The sequence below is a fragment of the Sebastes fasciatus genome, chromosome 22 (assembly GCF_043250625.1).
Source record: "Sebastes fasciatus isolate fSebFas1 chromosome 22, fSebFas1.pri, whole genome shotgun sequence".
In the NCBI taxonomy this organism is placed as follows: domain Eukaryota; kingdom Metazoa; phylum Chordata; class Actinopteri; order Perciformes; family Sebastidae; genus Sebastes; species Sebastes fasciatus.
The window spans coordinates 17,109,691-17,126,338 of NC_133816.1; the positions used below are offsets into that span (position 1 = coordinate 17,109,691).

The following is a 16,648-nucleotide window of genomic DNA, read 5'->3' on the forward strand; positions in this document are numbered from 1 at the left end:
GCCTTCAAAACAAGAGCATCATCACGTCAGAACACATCTGAATGGACACAGCTGGTGCCAATTAGACTTTTGTTTTGAAAGCAGTAAAAACGGAAGTCATCTTTTGATAGTAGTTTACTTGACACATAAACAACAGAGTTGTTGCAGTAATGGCTGAATTGTGCAGTTTAGATCCATGTTCATTAAGTACTGCCCTCTAGAGTCACTATACAGTAGGAAACCAACTGTGACCGTTATATCAATATTATTATATAAAAAAAGAATATATATAAATATATGTATTTTTTACAATCATATATATCATATTTTTTTTTTCACAACCATATATATATCATATATACTGTATATAAATATATATATAGATATATATATATCTATATATATAGATATATAAATAAATAATGTATAAAAATGACGTTCTCATACAACTAAACTGCATTCTCAATTACGCTTTGAGAGAAACCTATTTTTCCTGGATTACGGTCGCAGTTTTAAACATTTGGTTAATGTTGTAAATTGAAACAATTCTACTTGGTTAGGTTTAGTAAAAAAAACATCATGGTTTGGCTTAAAATAAGTATGTTTGTTACGATATTTAAGTTACGGACGTAAATTAAAATTAGTCAGGGTTGACTTTTGGTTTCACACTTTTGTTTGACCCATCCACCCTGACCTCCTCCGTACACAGACTTCCATTTGGGATACGTAAAAAAAAAAAAAAAAACGTAATCCGGGAGAATATACGCTTCCCTCGCAACTTAATTGATAACGCAGTTTTGTTGTATGGGAACGTAATTTTTAGGAGACCAGAATGACTAAACAGCAAACAGACACAGTTAGAGATTAGCTGGTGAACATAGTGGAGCATTTAACAGCTAAAGAAAAATATATATTTCTCACAAGGTGGTGGAGACCAAAACAGAGCTAAAAGGAGAGAGAATATTGGATTTACATTCATCAGATTGACACAAACATGATTCTAAAGAATAATGTTTCTGTGTCTGCTTGAAGCTGTTTGCTAACATTTTCACTATGGCTAGAAAATATGATGAAGCAGCTTTAAGTAAATGATCAATTTGTGAAATCACTGATAGGTGACCTCGTTGCATGGTGTCTAGAAAATAAAGGAGAATTTAAAGCAGGGATCACACTTCCAGGGAGTCACACTCGCACATAATATACTAAAGTCTCCTGTACTTTACCCCTCTTAGTCATCTGACAACTACTGTGTGTGGAGTAAAAGTGTAATAAAAATGAGTAAGTATTGACACCTAGCGGAATATGTACTACTTAAGTGCTGAGCCATCATGTATCTTGTGATTCCTCCCCTGTGATTGTTTTATAGCTGCTGTTATAAATTCCTGAGTGTTGCTCCAGTTTTAGAACAACACTGCTGCTGCTGCTGCTCGGCTCTAATCGTGAGCTGACAGAGGAACTGACTGGAGGAAAGGAAATGCTGAGTCTGTTCCTGGGATGTTTGAGGGAAAACACACACTCTGGATTAAACACTCACCCAAAACCCACACATAACAACCAAACAGAGAGGCAAACTTTGGGGGAAATGTTCAGGATAGAAAGTGTAAAAAGAATACGAGAGTTCTTTGATTATATAGGTAATCAGTCTAGCTGGTCTTTATGTAAGAACATGAATAAAATGTCACCTTGCGTCCCCTTCTTTCTTGTTTAGTGATTTGGCAATGGTAGGAGCTTTATTTATTCAGTGAGTGATTATTAACCTGAAATTGGCACACTTGAATTTTGAGGAGGGGTTGAAGGAACTTTTCATACTTGAATCTCACAAAAAGTAAATAATGGATCTTGTTATTTTAATTGCAATGCAGATACACAACCTGTAGCATGAATATAAGAAAAAACTAACACAAAAACAATGAATGTGATGAGGGTTTATGTCTGTCAGTGAGTCAAGTTAACTGAGTACAGGAAATTCAGTGAATGTAACTTCAAAATAAGAGTAATGTTTGTACGGTAATTGTATAACATGTTAGTACATTTTCTATCCCACTATGGCACACACTGCACTACTGTTACCAAAACATCTGATTGTAACACATGTTGCACTCGTGTTCATAGCGAGTTTTATATACTGAGTATACTGAGTAAAGAAATACTGATAAATAAACAATAAATAAATACACATATAAGTAAATAATATAACAAAAAATTAAGTGAAGAAAAAAAATAATTCCAAAATATCAACTTCCACCAACACAAACCCCCCGTAAACAAAACAAAATTTGAATAAATAACAACAACAAAAGATATTAATATAAATGGAAACCAACAGTTCCCGAATACAACACCCCAGAACCTTCCTCCAAATGAATAAGACAAATAACAGTTATACATAAGCATTAGTGGGCTAAATAAATAAACCAAAATAATAATAAAACCATAAACGGGCAATATATATAAAATGTAAATTCATTCAAATAGTGTATTATCTTTATTCAGTGCACCGTCATACTCTATTTATATACCTTTAAGGTTTTATTTGCCAAAAGACAAGGTCTAAATAAAATACAATTATTATTATTATTACATTTTAGTCACATTTATATAAATTGAATCTCCATCCAGGCTCACTGGCTAATTATTATAGACTTGAGCATTACATTAGACCAACCCTACAAAGCCTACATATTAATTATGTAAATACAGCCTAACAAAGACTATGTAGTTTATTCAAATTTGAATTCCAACACTATATCAAAACAATTTCCTTCTCAAAAATAAGCTGCAAACTTGTGAATCTTTTTTTTTTTAAATTCATTTTTATTAGGAGACAAGAGTGTTTCCATTTTTTTCTTTTTTAAAGTGTACATATACAATAAACATTGAAACAGAGCACCATATCAGATTGACAGCCAGTTAATATTGATAAATATAGAAATAGTAAAGAGTAATTCTATTAGATATATACATGTATATATGCATACACACACTCATATACCCACATGTTCATGCCCATACATACACATATACATTGCATATATATATACACGTATACATATACCCCCATTCATGTACTGTACATACAAATAAGATAAAGTGGGTAAAATAAAACAAAGTAAATAAGTCAGGATGATAGTTATACTATACTGTAAGTTGAAGTCTACAAATGAATGATTGCATTTTTATATCCTCGGCCAAAGAGAAGAAAGAACGTTTCTTGTCATTTTAACCTCAGTTTCAATGTGCATTCATTTGGAGAAATCTAGTAGAACATGTGCAAACCACTCAACTATTCTCTTATAGGTCAGTTGAGGTCAAACGTTTTTGTCAATGGGACTTTTATTTTGAAAAGAGACACCAGGACTTGCCACTGTGGTCAGCTTGACACCTCCAGAGAAGTTTAGTTGGCTGCACCGAGCAGAAGCATGTGATGATGATGATGGTGTGGAGGTGTTGACTGATCACCGGGGAACTGGGAGAGACTGTACGGTTACTGTGGACATGTCAGCCAGGTCGGACCGAGACAGCCGGAGAAAGATCTCCACAGACGGCCAGCAGCACCGACACAGCAGAGGTAGGCTATATCTGTACTTCTGTAGACGACTAATATTACTATACTTCAGTTCACCTATAGGAACTTCAGAGCCAGAGTGATATGATATTATTTTGTCAATATATCTAATTATAAAAGTCGTTATTATATAAAATATTTAGTGGATTTCAAAAGAAAAGTGTTAGGCTATATCATTAATATGCTTAACTCTTTATGACCCTGTTTTGTTTTAATAGGGTAATATAGATAAATTGATAGATTACAATTATCTCCGCTGCCATCCTTTATTGTCCTCCCTAACTAATGAAATAAGTTACCAATTAAAATATGTACATGTATATTACCCCTTGCAGATAATCCATTAAAAATATCATTAAGATTCCCTCCATGGTTTAAGACATATAAATACTGTAATAATACTTTACTACTTTAAAAAATAACAGCCCAATAAGGTTCAATTACCTCATTCAAATTCCTTCTCCCTCATTGAAAAATCCACAATCTATGAATATGATTGGTTCCAAACCATTTGTGATATCACAAATCCTGCTGGTACGTCCAGGTGTTTAAACTGAGATTTAAGGATTCACAGTCAAGAAACAATAACACATTGTTGTGTTGCTGTTAATGTCATTAGAATACCTACATTAGATCATTACTAATGAGAAAATTAGTGGAACGTTAAAGGTCCCATATTGTAAAAGTGAGATTTTCAACTCTTTTATATTATAAAGCAGGTTTAAGTGATATATAAATACTGTGAGAGTATCAAAACACTCAATCCATGGAGAAATACACACAGCCCGTATTCAGAAATTGTGCGTTTTAAACAAGTCGTTAGGATTTCTGTCCATTTGTGATGTCACAAATCTACAATATATAGACAATTTTACAGTTTTAAACGTAAACATTCTAAACGTGTCCCAGTTTATTTCCTTTTTTAATGTATGTGAATGACATCAGCTGACAGGAAGTAAACATGGGCCCAAGCTGTTTCTTAGCAACGCAATTCCGTTGCCATTCCATTGAAATGTGCTAAAACGGAGCGTTTCAGACAGAGGGTAAATACAGGTATATTCAGACAGACAGTATGAGAAAAATAATGTGTTGTTTGAACATTAAAGCATGTAAACAGGTTCTAGTAGAAACTCAAAATACAAGTATGAACATGAAAATGAGCATGATATGTCTTCTTTAAGGTAAATATAGGGTTCACTTTCATAGTGATAGTCCCACCTGGAAGCTGACCTGAGCAGCACCGTAGCATTTATACCACTTTTATTTACAATGTTAGGAATTGTTATGCACCTTTTTTCGTTTTCAGGTTGATAAAACTATATACTGGATACTGTACATGCAGTCCATAGTGTGTGCTCATTATTGCTTTTCTGTTTCCTTCCTGTATTGGAAAGAAATGTATTGGATGCCGTATTGAATAAAAGGGGACCGTTGTGTCTGTTTGGGTAGCTCATGTCGTTCAGTTGTCATTTTCCATTTGATGAGGAAACATCAGCCATATGAGTTCTGTGATACGTCTGCTTCTTCATGTTTTTAACAGTGCGTGGTGGTTTCTCCAGAGATGCTGCAAGTCTGAAGAGAACTGTGTCAATATGTGAGGAAAACTTCCCAACAGGTGACCTTTTTTTGTTCTTTTGTTTTTGCTTTTTTCGACTGGCTGCTCCTGCCAGTGTTGGTCGGTCAGTTCACCTCTTCGGTCCAGACTGAAATAACTCCTTTTGGATGCATTGCCGTACAATTTGATACAGATATCCATGGTGCCCAGAGGATGAACCCTAATGACTTTGGTCAACTCCTAAATTTTCATTTAGCTGCACCATCAGGTCAAAAACTTTCAAAACTAATGATATTCCCGTCTGCCTCAGCTGTAGGCTACTTTGTGTTTTGTGAAGATTAGGAAATGTTAGCATGCTAATATGCTAAACTAAGATGGTAAACATTATATCTGCTCTAGCTAAAAGCACCAATGTGATTAAGTGGTGCCATGCCATTTTACAGAACCCCAATAGTCTGAAAAATGTCACATTTGTCTGACAGCCCGTTATCCCGAAAACAAACGCCCATTGTTCCAAAAATACACACTTCCCTGCAACAAACAGAACCAATTTAACCAACGTAGGCGACAAGTACTAGCCAACCAAAGGCAGAGTAGGGCTGGTCAAAAAAATCCTCTACTATGGACCTATGACTGCATAATAATTTGCCTAATTTGGCCTCATAAAATATTGCCTTTAGTCACACCGTCAACCTTGACGAGTCATAACAGAACACATGACCTGTAAAACTGAAGTGACCTCAGTGGAAAGTCATGTGGGAGAATTTGAAGTGGTTTATACCTTGAACCTGTGAGTTACACTGAAGTCACTCATTAATCTGTGAGTCAGTCACCATAGAGTCAAATCATTAGATGAGTCCACAGGGAGATCAGTGTCCAAACAATTTAATCCTGTTGGTTGGTCTTATTGTTGAAATCTGACCCCTAACATTCATCTAAGCATTAATCACACAACATAACAATAATGTCAATTGTCAGAAATATTGTGCATATCATTGGTGTATTTTTTTTATTTAATAATGTCAATATCCTCCTTGTTGAGTTTGAGTGTGTAGCTGTTTTGTGTTCTGTCCTAAAACTCGTAGAGCTAAAATAAATATGTTAGTTAGCTGATAAAGGACGACCTTGTTAACAACGATAACAAATGTATTTGATAAAGATCCCTTACATCATGTAGTTATTAAAGTGACAGGATATGTAGTGAGAGTTGGGTGATGGTGTGCTGTGTGTTCAGTTCTGCCAGTGCTGCTGGATGTGGTCAGGGGTCCTGACCGTCTTCCTGCAGACGAGGACTCACAGGAAATGCTGAGAGGGAAACTGCGCGTTCTGCAAGCTGACAGCACCGAGGTCAACGCTCTGTTCATGGTACAGCTCGTGACACACACACACACACACCCCCACCCACACACACACACACACCTATGCCAGCTCCTGGCATTTGTGGCTGTGCAAAAGTCCACTTCCCCCAATGAATTATGAATGAATCAGATTGTAAAGACTGTCTCTCTGCTTGGTTTGCAGTTCTGAATTTTAGTAGCCAGAGTTATTAAAGTTTAAAGGATACTTCACCCAAAATATATACTTTTAGTAGTTACACATTACAAGTCAGTAGTTTCCTCCTTCATAGAGAATAGGGGTTGTGGTCAACTTTGATTTATTCATTCACATCAGGAAAAAAGTATGATATATATCTATATATCTATATATATAGATATATATCATATTTTTTCTTTAATATGGCTAAATACACAACGTCCATGTGTCATTTAAGAAAACACTTGTTCAGTAATGTACATTATTAGTTCATTGTGTAATGGTGGTACATCCAAGAAAAATCAAATATTACAAAAATATTACACAATTTAAAAGTGAAGCTTGAAACAAAAATAAATTATATTCACATTAATTAAATATTTCTTTAAAAAAAACTTGACCTTCACACAAGAAAAGTCCATATAGAAGTATCATTAATTAAAGCTTTTTTTTCTCTCTCTCTTTCTGTAGGAGCTGTCTACTCATATCATCTCCATCAACAGTGAAGAAAAAGTGATTTTTGTGACATTCAAAACCTTTGAGGAAATATGGAAGTTCACCACGTATTACACAATAGGTAGGTTTGGAATGTAATAAAGTAGTTGTAAATAACTTCTATAGTCTTTGCTGCTACTGCTACTACTGCTAGTGCTGCTGCTAGTTATGTTAAAATGATTCCAGTAGTTACAGTTTAGAATATGAGTGGATACATTCCTCCCATCACTTTTATCCTGACTTCCTCTCCTCCAGGTTTCCTGGGTCGGTGTATGGAGAATCTGTTGTTAGACCAGAAGTTTTGGCTCAGTTCTTTGGAGGAGGACATCGCAATTGAGGTTTCCATTCAGGAGGATACTCTTAACCTGATACACAAAGGCATCCTCATGCAGGAAGGTAGGTGACACTGCTGTGCCGCCTCGCTGCAAGAAAGGGACATGAATTGCTCCTTAGTTCTAATGTAGCTCCAGCATTTATAGCACCAAACAGTGGCGGATAAAAGGCAGAGGAAGTGGAAAACATTACTTCCAGTGTTTGGCAAAATAATCATAATTCAATGATCCATTCACTAGCTTGTTCCAGGGATTTCGACAGCATCAGTAGATAGAACTGGCTCAGGTTTCATCACTTAACTTCAGCAGGTGGCTGTATATGGGGGAGATAGTAACCACTGTCTCTAAATAATAATGAAATGAAATATGACATGCTGACATCTAACATGCACACTTTCTCTCTGTGTCCTCAGGTTCATTGTTTGCTAGTTGTAGCACCAACCAGATGTTTGACAGCTCCACCTCTGGAGGTGACCTGTACCTGGAGCAGGGAGACATAGCCCAGTTTGAGCCTCCCTTCCTGGGCTCAGGGTGGACCGTCCTCTGCCTGCCTGATGGGGCCCGAGGGACTACACCCAAACCTGCTCTCGAGCTGGTCGTCCCTTTTCATCAGTAAGTCACCTCCACACACAGGGCTGCATGGACTTGCTTGATAACAGTCTCATACAAGAGATTGTGACTGGTCCCACTGATTTGTGATCATGCAGTAGAACATATATGGTGTTATGGTCTGTCGTCACATGATCAAATCTGTCCACAGATGGTTTCTCAAATCCTGTGCAGAGAGCATCTTAGTTGGTGATGGGAAACCCGCGTGTGACTTCCCTCTGCAATTTGGTAAGTGCAGTAAAATCTATTGAGGATAGTTTAGCACGTAACTATGTTAGTGCCGAAACTACTTTGTTAGGTTTAGGAAAGAAAAGATCATGATTAGGGTTAAACAGCCCGGTCTCACCAAATGGCGCACTCTAACTTGACAGTGTCTGTTGACACCATAATGAAAATTAAAGTATGCGGGTTGTAAACAACACCCCCTTTAAGTTTCCCAGTGATATTATATGGTCAACGTGTACTAAAACCTTACTGAAAGTTGTGGGATATCTAGTCTCATTTTCTCCTCCTTCTCTGTTCAGCCAGAGGAACCTGTCTGGCCACAGAGGAGTACGATGCTGAGGGCCCAGATGAGCTGAGCGTGGCACCCGGTGATCGCATCATCATTGTGGGATTTCTGGTGTCTTGTTTTGATTGGTTCACAGGGAGGAAGGAGGCAACAGGAGAAGTGGGTCTGGTCAAGACCAGCCTGGTGAAACCGTCCACTGACATTTACGAGTGAGTTCATCACCGATATGACTGTGTGTTAAATTATTTTAATAGTGTATGTGAAAATACTGCATCTTATTCTATACGTGGCAACTTTCCAGCTCAGCAAGTATTTTTTTGGACGGAGAGGAAGGGACGTTCTTCAATCTGCAAGAGGACAAAGTCATAGAGGAAACAACTGCCTTATTGAAGAAGAAATCTCAAAATGATACTGGTCATAACTACAAACTGGGTAAGACAGAAAGGCTGTAGAAGGACTCACTTTTATACAGAATTGTGTCATATGTACAAAAAGTCCAACAAGGTATCCAGACTAAATGACAAAATATGTTGTCATTGCCTATAATATACAGCATTCAGATTGACATTGACATGCTTTAATTACCAGTTGTTGAGGTTTTAGGGTGATTTCTCATTCACCTTCTTGTACTTCTTGTGTTGTTCAATCTCAGATATGCTCAGTTACCAGGACTCTGAGAAAAAAACATCACGTAAGTATGGACACCTATGGTAAATGTCACTTGATTGTGTTATTTTTCTTTTTGTCAAAGTATCTAGTCTCCTCCGTATTTCAACATCAGTTTTTCCTCCCATTATTATTTTACAGTCAGCTCTTCAAGCAAAGTTGATACTCAGCAGACTGACCTGAAGAGAAATGTTCAGAGGATTCTCGATCAAGGAAAAGACTCATCGCCAGTTTCTGTAGTGACCATGAACGGGACTCTAGAGGACTCGGTCCTGGCTACAGAAGCGGAAAACCCAAGTCCTCCCTGTTTTACTGTTCACCCAGTTGTAGAAGGAAACACCAACACTGAGAACTTCATCCCGCTCTTCTCTTTTTTGGAAGGACAAGACTACAAAATAGAGTTTGGCATCCTGTATGGACTGAGTTCTGAACTCCTCGCCTCCTCCACCTTCACCGGTCACGCGGAAGAGGACGAGCTGATTGCCTTCCTGGGTGCTGCTAGGGAAACAGCCAGGAAGAAGCGTCTCTTTTGGACACAGACACGTTTGTGCTTTCTGTTGGGTAAGCTCTGTGCTGGGAGGTCAAAGTTCAGCCAGGCCCGGGTTTACTTTGAGGAAGCCCTCAGTGTGCCACGGGAAGGCTTCACGGACCTCAGGCTGTTGGCCAGCATCTACTCCAACCTGGTTGCCATATATCTTTTGCAGAAAAATACTGAAAGCTTCTTTGCTCTGACAGAGCGACTTGTTGCCTTGCTATTGGGAATCCCAGACTGCCTGGATTGCTTGGAGGACAGCTCTGCTCTTAGATACATCCTCAAGAAAGCTGTTCTCTCTCACAACAAAATGGCAGAAGCCCGGGCTTGTCATCTATTGGCGAAGCACCACTGGACTCGTGCTGAGGGGCAGCGAGTTGTTCCTTATCTTGAGAGACTACTTGTTCTTTGTGCTGAAGCTCAAAGCACATGGGGCATCTCTCCCAGTCATGGATACCTCTCGCTGGGAAGGCTCTACAGCGAAGTCCGACGTCCCCACCTCAGTGTCAGTTCAGCCAGGAGAGCTTCTCAGCACCCCTCTGCAACACTGACGGACTGCCTTAGCAGCATGGTTCTCGCTTTGGACAATGTCAACAGACTGTATGGGATAACAGAACAGGAAACCTCCGTCCCACCTCAAGTGGCTCCATATTTACACCAAGCCCTCTCTTCTAACAAAGTCCAAGGAGGAGATCAATACCATATTTTGAGCAACCAGCTTACTGTTTGTCTCTGCCAACTCTTTTGCAAGCACAGAATGGTTGGACACGCTATCCGTCATATGCATACTCTCATCAACACCAATCCAACCTCACAGCGACTCCCCATCTCTGTCCCAGAGAGAAATGGCGGCCTCATCTGGCTGGCATGGCTTCACATTGATAACAATCAGCCAGATGTCGCTTTGGATATCCTTGACTCTGTCCTAGCTTCCATGCCAGAACACTGCACTACTCCTCAGGAAGGTAAGTGGGTGTCTATGGCTTTATGTGTTAAAAGAAATAGTGTTTCAGAAGCCCTGGTGCAAGCAAATATGTCTACAAACTAAGGAGCCAGGAACTAAAGTCAGATACTACAAGACAAGTCTAATTTGGGAATTCCTGATTGCATTTCCATTACATCTGAATAACCTAAGGTATCTGACAATTAGGAAAAAAAAAAAAGACATGTTGTTTGACACGCAATTTTCACACAACAGGTATTTTTCTTCTCTTTGTATTTACTGTTGAGTCATAAAACTGTTAATTTAACTCATAGGTGTGGTCCTCAACATGCGTGGCGTGGCACTTCGATGCATGGGTGACATCCGGAGGGCAGCAGAGAGTTACCAGGCTGCTGTGGACATCTGCCAAGAGTATGAGGACATGCCAAACTGGGCTGTAGCTCAGGCTAACCTTGGTAAGATAATGTGCTTCTTAACACATGACTCTTCCAATGAGCTTCAGTTCTGTGAGATGACTCTGTGCTTCTTCTTCTTCCTCATGAAGGGCTCTTATGTCTGAAGGCTGGAGCTAAAGGACTAGCACAGAGACACCTCACTGAGGCTGTGCAGCTCTTCTCTGAGCTGGATGAAGAAGGTCATGAGGCGAACTTCATCACAGTGCTGCTGGAGCTGGGACAGCACTATGTGAAGCAGAACCAGCTGGACTTTGGGAAAGGATGCTACGAGTGGGCTCTGCTGCTGGCTATCCATGCCAACCTGTTAGACTGTAAGTATGTAAGTCACACACTTACATTTGTTCTGTGGTGTTTTGTGTGCCATTTTATTACTTTTGCTCTTTTCAACAAACTGAACTGGACTGTCACTCATTTCCAGGCCAGCTCACTGTAACCAGGCACCTGTGCCATCTGTATGGGTGTGAGAGTCCTGACCAGGCCCAGTGTATCATCTACAGCCAGCACCAGGTCCAGCTGCTGGGACACACAGGAGACAGAAGACAGGAAGGAGATGCACTGGAAGCCATCAGCCAGCTCTACCTCACCTTGGGCACAGAAAGGTGTGTGTGTTCTTGTACTTGTTGCATAGTGAGGACCTACGTTTTTAACCAAAAGAGAGAGAGGACATTCTTGGAAAGTGAGGACATTTTGACCAGTCCTCACTTCTTCAAAGGTCTGTTTCAGGGTTAAGACTTGGTTTTGAGGTTCAGGTTAGAATTGGGTTTAGGGTTGGGGTTAGGCATTTAGTTGTGATGGTTAAGGTTAGGATAAGGGGCTGAGGAATTCATTATGTCAATGAGGGATGATGACGATGGTGTGGAGCTGGAATAGATCCAATATAACATTTACTTATGCTCTTATTTGCATACCTCGCCCTGGGCACAGAAAGGTATGTGGAGATATACCTACCAAGATAGGAGAGAGCAGAACAAGGATGGACTTATAAATAAACATGTGCCAATGAGTAAGTCTGCAAAAAGGCCAATGAAGGCCACTGAACTCTGGCATTAAGGATGCAATGTTGGGTGAGAGCTTTGCAGCGTGTGACAAACCTCAGAGCACTGTGGTACACCGTATCCAGCCAATGCAAGTATTGGGCAGAGGTGTGCATATACAACAGATCACCATAGTCAAGTAAGGGTAGGAAAATAGCCTCAGCCAGTTTCTTCCTAGTAGCATATGAAAAGCAGGATTTGTTTCTAAAATAAAAACCTACCTTGACTTTCAATTTCGAAACTAACTATGCACAAGTGTAAGCATTAAATTTGGAGCAACCGAACTAATCGAAGTCTTTGCATGTTTTCAGGGCATACAGGGCGGCTCTCGACCACACCAAGAGCAGTCTTGGTATTTTCATCGACCTGGGCTGCAGGGAGAAGGAGGCGTACGGCTGGCTGCAAGCGGGGAAGCTCTACCACCTGGTGGAACAGACTGAATTGGTGGACCTTTATGTTCAGGTCTGAGAGCAGCTGTGTAGACATCCCAACTTTTTCATGTCTATCATTTGAAGCACAATCTACGAAATGTTTGAACCTCAACTGTGATCCATGTTAAGTGTCAATAATTGTAATCCCTCCCTTTTCTGATGGACTTTTGATTTGAAAAATCGGCAGGAAGTGTCATTAATGGCAGGTTATTAGTGACTGAAAAATAATTTAGCTTTCATGCCAGAACTAACTAGTTAATAAATAACTAAATAGTGAAGAAAACAGCATTTGTGTTAAAAAAGAGTCACTGAGAGTGGGGAGCATAACATGACTCTCTTGCACTGTTTAACATTATGATGAAATTACTGTCTGAGCCAATGCATTACACCAATTACACCCCAAAATCTACAACAATATATTTTATCAAAAACTAAACGGAGAATTTCACATTTGTAATTTGTGCTTTGGTGCCCTATTGTGTTCATCGGACCCTAAGCAGCTGTTCAGTTGGATTCAGTTTTGTGCTTCCTTTGACAGGAAAACTAAAACTGTGTATTTGATGTTGATTATCAGGTAGCTCAGGATGTTGCTCTGAGTACGGGAGACACCAGCTTCATCCTGAAGCTTCTGGAAGCTGCAGGAGACATTTTCTTCAACAGCAGCCGTGACCGGGACAAGGCCATCACCTTCTACAGGGTATGGTCTGGATAAAACATCCATACAAATATTTAAACATATCTCGGTAACACTTTATAATAACCAGCATTTATGAATGGTAAATTGATTAGTTAATTAAACTTAGTTAATATTATTTTACTGTTAAGAAACAATTACAAGATAATTCATTAGTAATGCTATAATTTATGTTGTTTTATCATTAGTTTGTGTAATAGGAAATAAATAGATATATTGTATCATAGGTGGTAGGAGAGCCTTAGGCCTTTTTGTACTATAACAGTAATACTGTTATTGTTGAGAATGATGGTTAAAACTAAGAAATATGTCCCAAGTTGTAATAAACTGGAGTTATCCTTTAAGCCTTTTATAATATCCTGTCTATCTCTGTGTATTCCACCATGTAGGACCGCGCTCTGCCAATCGCAGTGAAGAGCAGCAGTGTGCGTTCCAGGCTGAGGTTGTGCAATAAGTTGACCGAACTGATGCTCAGTCTTAAGCTGTATGAGGAAGCTGTGGAGTTTGCTCAGACTGCACTGGACCTCAGTATCACTCTGGGTACGGAAAACCTACCACACAAAGCTTCTGTTTGTTTAGGATTGTAATTTATGGTTGTATTTACCCTTAATTAAAAGCAAGACATGGTCCGATCACTGTTATCCAACTGTGATATAGTTCATGAAATATTGTAATGCAGTTAGATTACATGTTTATTGTTGAACTCAGAACTACATTAATTATTTGTAGAAAGACCTACTTAGAAATATTAATGAACTAGATGGGGAGATTACAGACCTCCGGCAAGACTGTTTCCATAAGTGAAAAATATTTTGTGTATCCACCCCATGATTCGGATCTGCTCCAAAATATAATGGGTTAACCAAACTGAGCTGAGAACTGAACTTACAGATATCCTGACAGTTTGAAGTCATATGCTATAATTGAATAACTGTGTCTACCTTTGTGTTTTGTTGTACATACAGGTGAGTCTCTGAATGAGCGAGTGGCTTACCATCGTCTGGCCTCTCTGTTCCACTGTCTGGACCAGTATGAACTGGCTGAACACTATTACCTGAAAACCCTGACACTCTGTCCAACAACTCTGCTGTTTGATGAGGAAACACTGTACTATGCCCGGGTGTACCAGACACTGGGGGACATCATATTCTATGACCTCAAGGTAAGGGATTAAATGATAGATATTGGATGGTTTTTCTGTATTTCATATTGAATCCTTGCCAACATGTGACATTTCTCATTTGTTATTTTGACTTGGATCAGAGCTCTACTTGATGTTCTAGCTTGTTTCCACCGGAGGAACTATGATCTAAATAGAGTTCCTCAGTTGTTTCCGAAACAAAACTAAATATTCTGCTTCAATCCATATTCGTTGGCGTTTAGCCTTTCAAAAATAAGATGATGAACGATAAGCTTGTGCCACATTAGAAAACGTGGCACAATATTCATTAAAGAAAGTTGACTGAATAGAACAAATCAGCAACATTACTCAATACTTATAATCAACATTTGTAATATATAGGACTATGTCTGTTTCAATTCATATACCCTCCCGAACACATTAAGCTAAACTACAGTTTACATTTCTTTATCAAACGATGAAGTGGATGTTTTGTATAAATAAGTATAAATAGTAATAATGCTCAAGTCTCATTTAAAAAATGTTCTCTATTTGAAATGAGTGCCAGCAATTATTATAACTGAAAGTATGGTTATTACTGATATACAATCCCCTGTAAAGTTGCATATATTGCTTCATATAACTTAATAAAAATAACTTATTATTTCAAGATATACATTTATATGAATTGAAATAAATTAAATATAAATTAATTGTGATCTCAAATAACTAACAGGATTTAAAAAATCGCAACCATGACCTCACTTGTATTTTGTATGAAATATGAAAACCAGTAATGTGACTAAATTATACTTTTTTAAGGGGCAACGCATTTTGCTGTTATCTCTACAGGACCCATTTGATGCTGCAGGCTACTACCACCTGGCTCTAGCTGCAGCCATGGATCTGGGCAACAAGAAGTCTCAGCTGCAGCTGTGCACCCGCCTCGCCACCATCTACCACAACTTCCTAGTAGACCGGGAACTCTCTCTCTTCTTTTACCAGAAGGCTAGAGCATTTGCTGCAGAGCTGAACGTGAGGAGGATTAACATCTCACCGGATCAGCTGTGTAGCAGCACCTCACAGTACAAGACCCCGGGACAATAGGACAGACAATTTGGGAAGTATTTGTTTCACAAGAAAAACGAAATGTAATGCGAAGTGCAACAAAAACTTCAGCAGATGGCTGGATGAATGTTCTCTTTTGGTACAGGAAAAAAACATGAGAAGCCTTATGAATTATTATGCCTCACAGAAACAGATTCAACTGATCCCAAAGGAAAACCCATCTTTAAGGGCTTACTTGGAACAGCTAACAAAGGTCCCAGGATGTCCATTCTAATCATCTATTGCATTGTGAAGTATGTATGTGTGCAAAATTCAGGATTCAACTTTACTTAGGCCTCTGTTAATCCACAGGAAATATATACATACATAAATATCATGAAACAGTGAAAGCTGTAATTGCTTTTAATAATTGGGTAAATGTGTAAGGTAATTTATGATTACAGATTTGATTACGATTATTTCTTTTTTGTAATTTTTTTAAAAAGAAAAGAGAAATGCATATTTTTAACTGATCACTCATAAACACAAGTATGTCATCTGCTTATAATGAAATCGTAAGTGTTCTGGTACTTGTTTGAATATCCCTTAGCTGGAAACTTGCACTAGAGGCTCTATGACCAAAGCAAAAAGTAATAGAGACAGGACCCAACCCTGTTCTGTACTTCTGCCTATTGGAAATACCCAAGAAGACAACCATTAATCAATACAAAAGCTTCGGGAAATGCACAATGTAACTTGACTCAATCAATAGAAATATTCCCAAAAGAATCTCTTTCAGTGTCCTAAATCAGTACTCCCACTCTATACGGTCAAATGCTTTCTGGTAGTGTCCCTCTTGCAGTGTTGAGTTCAATGACTACATTGTACGAAATGACAGTTGTTTGAAACCTGTAAGACATTCAATTTGCATCGGCCTATCAGCGAAACACTGAGGAAGGAGGGCACGCACTTGGTAGGAATAATGGAGAGAATTTAATTATTAGTAGTAGTATTATTATTATTCTATTTAGTTAGTTATTATTAATAATAATAATAATAATAATAATAATAATTAATTTTTACTTTATTTTATTTTATTTTATTTTATTTATTTATTTTCTTGCCAATCTACTGCTCCACACTCCAG

The 16,648-nt window shown here is 38.5% G+C and overlaps 1 protein-coding gene across 1 annotated transcript; it reads left to right on the forward strand.

Annotated features, from left to right (window-relative positions):
• The first annotated feature begins 3,388 nt into the window (after positions 1-3,388).
• Positions 3,389-16,183, forward strand: sh3tc1 (SH3 domain and tetratricopeptide repeats 1). The gene is made up of 19 exons (XM_074622832.1): positions 3,389-3,547; positions 5,085-5,159; positions 6,334-6,464; positions 7,104-7,209; positions 7,383-7,523; positions 7,873-8,071; positions 8,220-8,296; positions 8,593-8,788; positions 8,881-9,011; positions 9,232-9,270; positions 9,387-10,742; positions 11,035-11,175; positions 11,265-11,486; positions 11,594-11,774; positions 12,521-12,671; positions 13,215-13,337; positions 13,724-13,874; positions 14,300-14,496; positions 15,307-16,183. Exons 1-19 carry the CDS (start codon positions 3,475-3,477, stop codon positions 15,559-15,561), a joined length of 3,945 nt encoding a protein of 1,314 aa, XP_074478933.1. The 5' UTR covers positions 3,389-3,474; the 3' UTR covers positions 15,562-16,183.
• Positions 16,184-16,648: the final 465 nt, after the last annotated feature.